General features: G+C 36.7%; 2 protein-coding genes across 2 annotated transcripts in view; one reads left to right on the top strand and one right to left on the bottom strand.

The window, feature by feature from the left end:
* Nucleotides 1–1,424: 1,424 nt before the first annotated feature.
* On the bottom strand, nt 1,425–2,331 carry LOC110466011. The gene is made up of 2 exons (XM_021522251.1): nt 2,124–2,331; nt 1,425–1,782 (listed from the first exon to the last, which is right to left on the bottom strand). The coding sequence occupies exons 1-2, from the start codon at nt 2,270–2,272 to the stop codon at nt 1,425–1,427; spliced, it is 507 nt and encodes a 168-aa protein (XP_021377926.1). The 5' UTR covers nt 2,273–2,331.
* Nucleotides 2,332–6,261: 3,930 nt separating this feature from the next.
* LOC110466028 (uncharacterized abhydrolase domain-containing protein DDB_G0269086-like) overlaps nt 6,262–12,440 on the top strand; it is a gene marked incomplete at its 3' end in the record, with an annotated part of 8,712 nt that continues 2,533 nt past the window's right edge. Inside the window, exons 1-2 of the mRNA XM_021522285.1 lie at nt 6,262–6,377; nt 10,440–10,617. Coding sequence (XP_021377960.1) covers nt 6,262–6,377; nt 10,440–10,617 — 294 coding nt within the window. The remainder of the gene's footprint in view (nt 6,378–10,439; nt 10,618–12,440) is intronic.

Here is a 12,440-nt window from a genome sequence, read left to right as displayed (position 1 = left end):
CGTTGTCAGTATAATGTGACCGGGTGGGGCGTCCTGCTGGGTGTCTTCGGCAGTATGTTTCAGTGAGGTAGCACTATAAAGTCGGCATCAGTTCCGCGCTATTACAAGAAGACAACCACGAACATATCGCAGCCTCCCAAAATACACACACAAACACTACACGCATGCATCTTGCACACAGGGGAGGCCGTCCTTAAATGACCTTAGCTGTTAATAGGACGTTAAACAAAATCAAACAAACAATCCTTTGATGACATGACAAGTATTGTATTTCACTTAGTTTACATGCTGATTTCCACATCACATCTAAACAATAAAATAAAGCTACCAGTACCTATGATATAACTCAGGTGACCGCTATGGCCCTTGGGCCTCTTGTTGTATAAACCATCGAATTGTGTAATTCTAGTCATGTGTATGATGATGTCCTGTGATATTTTTGGTGCTCTGGGCTCAGGCAAGCCTTCAGCATGTTGTTTTCGTTACTTTTTGACAATATTTTATTGTTTATCTGATTATATATTTTTGTTTTTGATATTTTTTACAGGTTGTAATGTTGAATAAAGGAGCAAAACATATAATAATTGTTTTGTTATATATTTTCAAAATGTCAAAGTAGTTGCATCATAATACTATATGGAAAATGCAGCTATATTGATTCTCCTTGTTTGTCAAATTCAAAGTGTTTTTGGTAAAAATGTTCCCACTATTTCTATACAATAATACCGGTATATGAACAAGTCTTTTGGAATAAATTTCATATGTTTGTAAGTTCCTTGTAAGATGTTCCCGCTTTCTAAGCCCCTCAACATCATCCATGCCTTGTAGTGCTTGTACACCATGGGGAAGAATGTGGTTGTCATCTTCAAAATGATCAGATACATCATCTTCATTTAAAATACAAATATTGTGTAGAATACAACATGTTACTACCAGATCAACAGTTGTTTTGATCTTCTTTGTATCAACATACTGGAGTAGAGAAAACCGACCTTTAAACATCCCAAAAGCACGTTCAACAGTAGCACGAGTAGTTGATAAGGCTGTGTTGTAGTGTTGTTGTTGGTGGGTCAGATGACCATTATTCCTGTATGGTGTTAGCAACCATTTTCTAATGGGAAAAGCTGCGTCTCCGATTATATGAGCATCTCCACATCTGGCAGGACGGACCTTCATCCCATAAATCACAGTTTCTGAGAACTCGAGCGTCGTGGCAGCTACCTGGCCATCCTGCAACTACATGTATGAATCTCATGTCCTCCCGACATACAGCCTGTAAAATAATCGAATGGAAACCTTTTCGGTTCACATAGCTCTCTCGAGGTTGACTTGGTGCTTTTATTTTAATACGAGTACCATCAATGGCACTCACTACATCAGGAAAATTAGCTTTTCTTGCAAATCCTCTAATTATGTCGGCTTTATCATTTCCCTGTGGCCAAAATATTTTCTTCTTCTTTTAAATGTTCAATAAATACACTGAAGAGACGGTCCCTGGTCCTCACCATGGATGATTCTGTGACATTGAATCTATCAGCTATGCGATTTAGTGTCTCGTGACTAGAAACATACCACAACATCATCAGTAACTGCTTATCGATAGGTATTGGCTCCCTTCCTCCAGTCCACCCTGGTGCAAGATCACCATAAGCAGAAATATTTTCATACAAAATCTCGAATGTTGATCTGGAGACCCTGAAGAACCTCTTAAAATCATCCAGCAGGTAATGAGGTACAATTTGCTCCGTGTAACTTTGTATTCTCACCCTTTCCTCACGAACACTGAAAAGTAAAATACGCAAAACCTATAAAACAAAAAAATCACGTAAATAACCTCCATTTGATGATTAGGAAAATCCGTATTTAATACTTTTTTAAGGGGAACAAAAGTTATAGTAGAGCGTAAGTCTTGAAATTGATAATCTGTCTACTAAAAAGTGGATACGGGGGAAAGTGTTGTCACTCGCTCGTTTTGTTTACATTCAGTACTGTAGACCTACACGATTATGAACATAACGTTTCTTTCACATAAGGTACTAATCTTCTAGTATGGAGCGATGTTATAATATCAATTTCTCTTGATTATTTCTAATTTGAACACGCATAATGGAATCTAAACTTACATAGAAGCCGCAATGAAAGCAACCACAGCTTCGTCGTCTCCGAAGTTGTCATCTTCGGTGTCCTCCGTGTCCTCTAATAAAAGTGAAAGTATAGCGACTACTCTGACCGCCATATTGTTTACCCTGACTCCTGTTCTGAAGCATTCCATTGACGCAGAACTCGCACAGTGTCTCTATCACATCCCGCACAGACGAAAGGAATACACCATTGGACAGGGATGTAAAATGTTTCTTTTTAGAATACTAGCCCCCTGGGAAGGTTGAAACTAATGATTCATTTGCCTGAAATAAATTTCTGCTTGCCCAACAATTACCAATTTGACAAGCTGGCACCAGCAAGAGTAAGAGAAAGTGTAGTAATTTGCCAAGTTAAAAACCTCTCCTGATGTAGATACAAATAAGATTTTAATAAGTTTACAGATACAATGATTTTTTATTTCAATATTGTGATACAGTATGGTATTCCGGTGTATTGCGATACAGAAGTTTCTAATAAATTTTGACAGCCTTAGTATTGTAAAGAAAAAAAGCATTCATAAAACAACCTATCAAAACAAGAACGGTCCAAGTATTGAACCTGTGGAACTTCAGTCTTAATTTCAATATGTGACCTTGAATATAAATAAAGGTCATTTGTTTGAACAAACTTGGTAGCCCTTTAAACCAGCATGTTACTGGCCAAATATCATTATCCTAGGCTTCTTGGTTATCGAGCAGAAGTTGTTTAAAGGTTTTAAACATATTTGACCCCTGTGACCTTGAATATAGGTAAAGGTCATTCATTTTAACAAAACTTAGTAGCCCTTTATGATAGCATGTTACTGGCTAAATATCATTATCCTCGGCCTTCAGTTATTCAGAAGAAGTTTAAAGATTTCTAAGACAATTGACCCCTGTGACCTTGAAAATGGGTGAAGGTCATTTATTTGAACAAACTTGGTAGCCCTTCATTCCAGCATGCTACTGGCCAAATATCATCAAGAAGTCTTTTAAAGTAAAATATTGAAGACAGACGGACGACGAACGAACGCCGCACCACGGCATAAGCTCACTTGGTACTTCGTGTCAGGTGAGCTAAAAACTACAATTTCAACTGGAAGTTTGGTTTATGTTTTCATAGGAAAAACTTAACGAAATAAAGAGATTTTGGGTTTCTATTGAATATTTCTCGGTTTATATTTTATCCATATTCTATCAATGTTTACATTATATTACAGGCTTTTACCAGCAACAAGCCTTCTATGGAAATACAGAGCTTAACCTACCCGTACGCCCTGATGTACTACCAGCATTTTATCCACCAACACAGGTCATGGTCACACCACCACAGACTTCAAATATAAGACCATCTACATCTGTCCCATGGAGACTGGAATTCTTGTTCCCCGGTACAGAATTTGATGAAAGGCATTATTTGGAGAAAGTTCCAAATTAGGACATACATGACAGGAATGTATACAAGGAAGGAAGAAGTTTCCTAAATGTATGTATTAATAATTTAATATATATTATAATTGATGCATAAAAAGTGTCACATTAATTCTTTGTTTGACAACTATTTCAGTGTTACTCAACTCGTTTTAAAGACTACATCAAAAGTCCTTGCTTTTTGTTGCGTTCTTTTGACCAAACATTCTGTACAAGTGAAACATAATATATCAACAGATCCAATTGCTGAAGTCATCATATTGCCAGACGCTCTTTTGATTTTTAGCTCACCTGGCCCGAAGGCATGGTGCATCGTCCGTTGTCCGTCCGTCTGTCCGTCGTCAACATTTTACTTTATACAACTTCTTCTGAATAACCAAAATGACCAGGGTGATGATATTTGGCCAGAAGGATGCTGGGATGAAGGGCTACCAAGTTTGTTCAAATAAATGACCTTCATCCATTTTCAAGGTCACAGGGGTCAAATATGTTTAAAACCTTTCAACAACTTCTTCTGAATAACCGATATGCCTAGGGTGATGATATTTGGCCAGAAGCATGCTGGGATGAAGGGCTACCGAGTTTGTTCAAATAAATGACCTTCATCCATTTTCAAGGTCACAGGGGTCAAATATGTTTAAAAACCTTTAAACAACTTCTTCTGAATAACCAAGAGGCCTAGGGTGCCTAAATTTGGCCAGTAACATGCTGGGATAAAGGGCTACCAAGTTTGTTCAAATAAATGATCTTGGTTTATATTTAAGCTCACAGGGGTCAAATATGTTTAAAACCTTTCAACAACTTCTTCTGAATAACCGATATGCCTAGGGTTATGCTATTTGGCCAGTAACATGCTGGGATGAAGGGCTACAAAGTTTGTTCAAATAAATGACCTTCATCCATTTTCAAGGTCACAGGGGTCAAATATGTTTAAAAACCTTTAAACAACTTCTTCTGAATAACCAATAGGCCTTGGGTGCATAAATTTGGTCAGTAACATGCTGGGATGAAGGGCTACCAAGTTTGTTCAAATAAATGACCTTGATTTATATTCTGGGTCACAGGGGTCAAATATGTTTAAAAACCTTTCAACAACTTCTTCTGAATAATCAAGAGGCCTAGGGTGATGATATTTGTCCAGTAACATGCTGGGTTGAATAGCTACCAGGTTTGTTCAAATTAATGACCTTGACTTATATTCAAGGTCACAGGGGTCAAATATGTTCAAAACATTTAAACAACTTCTTCTAAATAACCAAGAGGCCTAAGGTGATAATATTTGGCCAGTAGCATGCTGGGATGAAGGGCTACCAAATTAGTTCAAATCAATGACCTTCATCCATTTTCAAGGTCACACCCCTCAAATATGTTTAAAACCTTTAAACAACTTCTTCTGGATAACCAAAATGCCCAGGGTGATGATATTTGGCCAGCAGCATGCTGGGATGAAGGGCTACCAAGTTTGTTCAAATGAATGACCTTGACCAATTTTCAAGGTCACAGGTGTCAAATGTCTCAAAATCTTCAAATAACTTCTTTTCAATAACCAAAAGGCCCAGGGTACTGCTATTTGGCCTGCAGCAATCAGGTCTACCAAATTTGTTCAAATGAATGACCTTGACCCACTTTCAACATAATGTCATTGTTTGACATTCAGGGCCACACTGATATTCTGCCTGTAGCTGTATTTTAGTCCACTTTTAAGATTACAAGTGTGAGATTAATACCTGGTGAGCGATGCAGGCCCATTGGGCCTCTTGTAAATTTTTGATTTAAGGTTTACTTTAGGTTGTTGTAAGAGATGTCACTAAATTGTGTTCATATATTTAAACCTTCGTTAAAAATATGAAGGAAAAATATAAAATTACACTTAACAATTTAACAAAACAAATTTGGCATATTAGCTAAATTGATATATTAAAGCTAAAATCATCAATGGTAGATATAGATGTATGTTTAAATCTGAAAGCATTATTTTCCAAATGAATTGAAGAGAACTGTAGAAATAAAAGAGAAATGATTATTTTAAATGCTGTTATAAGAGGAGGTGTGCAGAAATTTGACGTCAAAGGGATGCGTAACCGACAAGTCAGAAACCTGATGTTGTTTTTGAGTATTATCTCAAAAAGTTTCAAATGTACAAACAGTATGTTGAGAATAGTTAATATGATAACACAAGAAAGGGGTCTACAACCTGGTAAATTATCTTGTGACAAAAAGTATACCAGGTACAATACTTGAATATTTACACTTAAATAAGTGTACTTTCTCCCAACAAAAAGTGAAATCTAAAGGTATGTTTTACATTGTTTAATTTTGACAGGTAAAGCAAATGTGTCCAAACCTGAGTTTTGAACATACTGGAATCACAAAATCCATCAGAAAATAAATATCAAGACATTTGATGTTTTTGAAGACTTTACATTCAGACAAGTAAGATTTGGATTTTAAGGTGCATCATCTATAAAAAATCATCTGGAAAATTGTTATAAGTTGGTTTATAATTCATTATTACACATTATGACCTTCGATTTAGATGTCTTTGAGGGCCAAGAGAAAGAGAGCAAATACAAAAATTAACAAATGTGTAAGAAAATAAATCATTTGTGCATATAAAAATATTCTGTTAATAAAAAAGTCCTTCATAAATAGCCACTGCCATTAAACTAAAGCATGAAATTCAGTGTGTTTAACTTCAAATTTCATCAACATGTTTATTTCTCATCAGCACAGAGATCCACCTAAACCAAGAGGGCGAGAGTTACTGGCAACAGAACTGCTCGAGTTTCAACAAGTTCCAGCACCCAGACAGGAGCTGCAGTACAAGTAAGTATAATCTGCATCTCAAAACAAACCTCCAAAATTACACATCGTTGGAGTTCAATTTTATGTCCTAGTTGTGTTAACAAATTGGGGACATTGGATTGCTTGCAATAATTTGTATTATTTTATAAGATTTGTCTGAGAGACTTAGTTTCCATTTCAGCATACAAAAGCAACTAATTCTATTAATGGGAAAAATGGCATTACTCTAACATGGTGATATGTCATTCAGATTTTAATGAAACTTGTTATTCTGTTATATAATACCTCCTGCAACAAAGTTGTATGGGATGGGGGTTTATATTTTAACAGAATGTCTAATCGCCTGTCTGTAGACACAGTGTTTTTTTCTTATTCATCCTTAAGAACTGCACTAATTTCAATATGGTAAACAGACCCCTTTCATAGAGCGGCTGTGAATAAAGAATATAGATTGTGCTACCTCCTAAAGTTATGCCTTGTTTCGCACTTGTCCTTCTATAGCAGTGTTCGAACTTGTTTTTATAATAAAAGTTCTTTGGGGATCATCAGGACTTAGCGCTCATATCAAGGGGACGTAAATACATTCATATTTAATTGGCTTTACCATATTCGTATGGTTATTTGCGCAAGAAGTGTATTAATCTGCTATTTTTACAACAGTTCTAGCCAGAGAGTTGTTTAAAATGCTTTATTATCAGAATTATTTTTTCATTTTTTTAACGAATTTACCCCTTTCTTGCAGAATGTTAGAATACAAGTCTGAAGTTTATGATGAGCACAGTAATAATTACACGTTGAGATTGTATTAAGTCTGAAATGAGATTGTATATTTGTTCAATTTTTAGTACTGAAGTATCTTTATTCAGTGACGGTCATGCTGTGGCAATAGCAGCTGTTATAAGCTACCCTGTTGTGAAAAATGTTTATGAGCGATTCAATATTTCAATGATATATTGCATGTTCCCTTATTCAGGGAAATGCCTTGATAAATGTTTGAAAATAAATAGTTTTCATAAAAGGAAAACAAAGTCATGTTATAATGTTTCAAGTATAATGTATAACATTCGGATACAATGTTCAAATAGCTGAACAGTATGCACAATCTTTCATAAGTGAATTATATCACCTACGTTTTACCTGAAACACTGATTTAATACTGGCCATTTTGATATCCAGATATGGAAGAGACATTGAAGAACAAATAATTCCATCTCATTCTGAGAAAGACCAGGAGAGAAACTAGTGAATCCTTTGCCATACACAAAAGATAGGAGAACATGGGCCAAGATCAAGGTGAGTGCACAAAGGAATAATTATTTTAAGAAATTCTGATCGCAATAGGGGAACGCTTGCATATGTCAGTTCCTATTACTCTGACTGGTTAAACACCATTTAGTTTATGTTACCACATCCTCAGGTATGCATTAGGCCTTGGGGCTGATTTTACCTTATAAAACTGTCTAACATTGCATTGTTAATGAAAGTTATAATACAAGTTCTTTCGGTCAACCTTGTTGATACACACAGGAGGTATATTTTATGTCACAAAGAACTTTCATACATTAGTATTGAAGATGACCTGTAAAGTCTAATGGGCTGAAAGCATTATTTATTGCCTGTCATCTTGGGTCAACCTTTTTGATACATTACATTGTGAAAGTGATACAACAGGCTATACTGGTCCAATGATCCATATTTAAGTTTGTGGTTTGGCATTGCAACCATAGTCTCTTATTCCCCGGGACATTTTAAATATGAAGCATCTGTGATTCCCCATCCCTCCCCTCTCTCTGATGGAATTTAAACTGCTTGTTACATGGAAATCATTATTAAACTGACAAGCTACATGTATTTATGTATCGCTTTTATAAATTATTATATAATTGAAAGTAGTTTAACTTTTCACTGCCTTTAATAACAAATTGTTTAACTCATTTTTATTCATTTTGCAGTTGTTTACCAATGGAGTATTGCGGTATTGTTTGAGGTATATGCTTGGTACTGAGCAGCGGGAGTATCTCACCAACTTTCTGATGCGATTTGAGACACTATTCAAATCGCCTACAGCCTTGGACACCATCGACCAATTTGCAGAAGGATGGCATGTCACTTTATGCAGAATGGAAAGGGATTTCCCTTAATATCTTAAGGTAAATGGAACAAATACGCAATATTTTTGTTTCAATTCATCATTTTGGCCGTTTTATTATTACCAATGACTTTTTTACCCTGATTTGTTCCATCTTGTATACAAAATGATAATGAATGTAACTGCAAAATCTGTTATATAAAGGTTGTTTTCACAGTTTTAATGACATTTTGTGAAAAAATCAGTGTATTTAGATATGATTTCCAAAAGGGCTAGATAAGTCCCTAATTAGGTCTAAGGTTCATTAAAAAGTGAAATCTTTTGAAGAGTTATCTATAATTTCCGGAGTTGATGTTAAAGAATGCTTCTATAGCCAAATTCTTCAAAAATGTGTTCAGATATGATAGGGATTTTAATTGGCACCAGAGTTTGTGTCGTGTGGAGTTGATTGTCTGACGAGACTGATTGTTAAATGTCATTCGTCAAAAGACTATAATGATTCATGTTTATGATCTGCCCATGAAAGAAACGATGTTGAGTGGTTGATATCCACCTTAAATAACACTTATCCGTATTAGTACATGGTCAAAAAGGCCATATGATAAAGGGTACCTATCAGATTGTTACACAGTAAGGCATCAGAAGGACTCTTCTTGAACAGTCAGTTGTTTCCGTAGCATGATTGTATAATGCTGGATTTTTGTTGCAGAGCTTTGTGATGCATTTACTCCATCTGCCGAGTTATGTGAAGTTTTATGGACCTCCTAGCAACTTCTGGATGTTTCCTTACGAAAGATTCAATAAGACCCTGTCTGAATGTATCACTTACTCCAGAAACCGGAGCTGAATGCAGTCAAGAAGATGGAGGTACAGTCTAATGTAACAAAATATGTTGATAATTTGACAATAAATTAAGATGAACAGAACTAATTATATCATGCAGCAGTAGCTGGTATCAATAGAGAGAGCAGCACATAAAAAGTATAACTGAGGTCTAACGTTATGTTCACAATAATTATGATGGTCAATTGAATGACAGGGGGTGGGTGGAGGGAGGGGGTGGAATTGTAATTTGTGATAGGAGACTGTATCCATTGACAGATAGGTCAGTCAGGCATGGACATAGATAGATGAGAACGCAGTTATTAACTATCTGCACATGTCTCATTATATATGAACAATAGGAGGTATGATCTTGTGAATAGTAATGTAGTATGATTTGTTAATGTTTAAGATGTGTTAAGGTTGGGTAATTGAGAGCGGAGTGGGGGCAAGGAAAGGCCAGATGTTGCTAGATGAGCTGTATGTTTGTTGTTTTGACCGGTCCTATATAATGTATGCATGTTGTATGTACAACTTCAAAACTTCCTCTTGTCGTTTTCGAAAAGGACTTGTACTAAACTTTAGAGAGGACAACTCTGCTCTAGGATAGGGGCAAGGTATCTCAACATAGCGTAACATGCAATAAACCTAACATGTTAAGTTACATTATATCGAATCTTTATCTCATCAATGAACTTCAGATAATATAGAAAGAGACGCATATTCAGATGAAAATACTATTGGGAATACATAACTAGTTTTGTTGTTAAATGTCATATACATGTGATCCTTTATACTAATATTAATAATAATAACTTGAGTTTCTTATATACCACTTTATCACCACGTAGGTCCTAGGTCATCTCAAAGTTGTGGTTCACAAACTTAAGTTAATAGTTGTGTTTTTTGATAAACTGAAAAGGAGACATAGCCCTAAGACTATTATTATTGCGAGTATGCAAATTTGGTTATACATTTTTGTATGTAAACCACATTTTGTCAATCTGCCTTCAAACTACCAATTTTGAAGAAAAAAATCAAATATATAAATTATGTATGCTTACCCAAAGCTTACAGGGAGATATTAATTTCTTTTCTTGTTTGATTTGATAGACTCATTGGTTGGTGACCATGCTGAATTGTGCTGGTTTCCTTGAGCAATTACAATGTAGACCGGAGCCCCGACAGTCAGGCCTGCACTACTTGCAACATGGGGCCTACAGACCAAAGCCCCAACCAGTCAATGAACTAGAGCGCGAGGCACTTGCTCAACTGTTCGGGATACCAGCACTCACCAACCAGTGTATCACTGTCTTCCACTACGCGAAGAGACATCTCGAAGGATCAGAGGTACAATATAGACACTTCCATAGAGGACCCTAACCAACGAGAGAAAGCCTGCATGGTTGCCTGCGATCTGCCTCAGGGGCAATTTGTGGGTGTAGTGAAGTACTTTTTCTCATATGAAATGAACGATTACACCCATGAACTGGTTTTCGTGGAATTGATAGGCAAACCGGAACAGTGCTCAGACTCGATGTGCTTCAAGGTTCAGAGGACCCTACGACCACCCCCCCCCCCCCCCCCCCTTTGACATGGGTATAAACAAGATATAAACCGAATATCGGTACAAAACAAAACAGGTTGGTTTAAATAAGTCTATTACAAAGTGGCACCATGAACGCTATCCCAACATTAATTAAAATTGTCCTTTGATAATGCGCGTCACATCAAATAAGCATATGTTATTATTTTGACTCGTGATTAATCAATCAAAGTGTCACCAATTACATGCTCACCATTCGTATTTATGGTGAGCATGTAATTGGTGACACTTTAATTGATTAATCACGAGTCGAAATAATACATGCATTTTTGGAAGGTATTCATGGCGACTGGTACAAGAAACCATTCGCCATGAATACCTTCCAAAAATGCATGTACCGGTTTCTGTCCAGGGATGAGAAGAAGATTTGTATCATGGGAATAGCTTCATCAGACGGCTCATAGTTAGATGGATGGCTGAAGAGATCGCCTTGCCCGACTTTGCATTTGATGCGTTTGGAACCGGGGGAATGACGCTCGCCATGCTCCGAAACATCATTTCATCAACCGATTTTTTGGAGTATCACTCGGTTTTCATCCAGGCCGGAGAAAACGATCTGATGACATAGTCCGTCTCGGATAGCAAAAGACTCATGATACAGATGCATGACGAGTTGAAGTCCCAGGAAGTTAAAGAAGTAATATTTGGAGAGCTATTTCCGCGACACAACCGACGCTACAACAAGAAAGCATCGTTACTCAACAGAATGATGATGAAACAACACCCTGACAAGATCTGGCAGCATAACGGAACTCTGGTTACAGTCGAATCTACGAGGGAAAAGTCCTTTTAATGAGTACACTTTACAAAAAGACCTTTTTAGGGCTACCAGCTATCTAGAAAGGCTACTGCTTACACTCGAAATATACGCAAACTTAATTCAGATGAGTAAACGGAATCAATGTGTAAAATACATTTTGTCTGCAAACGTTAATAGAAGTGTCAAACCTAATTATTGATAAACAGACATAAATCTCCGAAAGAATGTACTAAGTAAACCGAGATACGCTTAGGTTAAATATGTTTCAGAAACTGTGCTGGGTGTAGTCGGGTATTTTACACGGCTAACTTAACAAGAGGCCCAAGGGCCTTAGCGGTCACCTGAGTTATATCATAGGTACTGGTAGCTTTATTTTATTGTTTAGGTGTGATGTGGAAATCGGCATGTAAACTAAGTGAAATACAATACTTGTCATGTCATCAAAGGATAAGAATTTGAAAACATTAGTAAATGTTCCCTTTGGGGTCCTGCCCTAGCCCCTTGGGATCGGGCAGGAATCCTAATTTTACAATGTAATACCCTAATTCACCAAAGATGATTCTGACTATGTTTGAGTAATTTTCTGCTGAAAATGGATACAAGAGGCCCAAGGGCCTTAGCGGTCACCTGAGTTATATCATAGGTACTGGTAGCTTTATTTTATTGTTTAGATGTGATGTGGAAATCAGCATGTAAACTAAGTGAAATACAATACTTGTCATGTCATCAATGGATAAGAATTTGAAAATATTGGTAAATGTTCCCTTTGGGGCCCCGCCCTAGCCCCTGGGGATGGGGCAGGAATCC

Source organism: Mizuhopecten yessoensis, unplaced genomic scaffold, assembly GCF_002113885.1.
Source record: "Mizuhopecten yessoensis strain PY_sf001 unplaced genomic scaffold, ASM211388v2 scaffold11113, whole genome shotgun sequence".
NCBI classification, from domain to species: domain Eukaryota; kingdom Metazoa; phylum Mollusca; class Bivalvia; order Pectinida; family Pectinidae; genus Mizuhopecten; species Mizuhopecten yessoensis.
Note: the sequence above shows the minus strand (reverse complement) of the source record. Positions and strands in the feature narration are given on the sequence as shown.

Bases quoted from the DNA above. Each gene is read 5' to 3' on its own strand.
- LOC110466011 (XM_021522251.1), bottom strand. From the start codon at position 2,272: ATGGAATGCTTCAGAACAGGAGTCAGGGTAAACAATATGGCGGTCAGA. The intron at 1,783-2,123 runs GTAAGTTTAGAT...TTTACTTTTCAG, and splicing joins GCTTTCATTGCGGCTTCTAT to TGTTCGTGAGGAAAGGGTGA.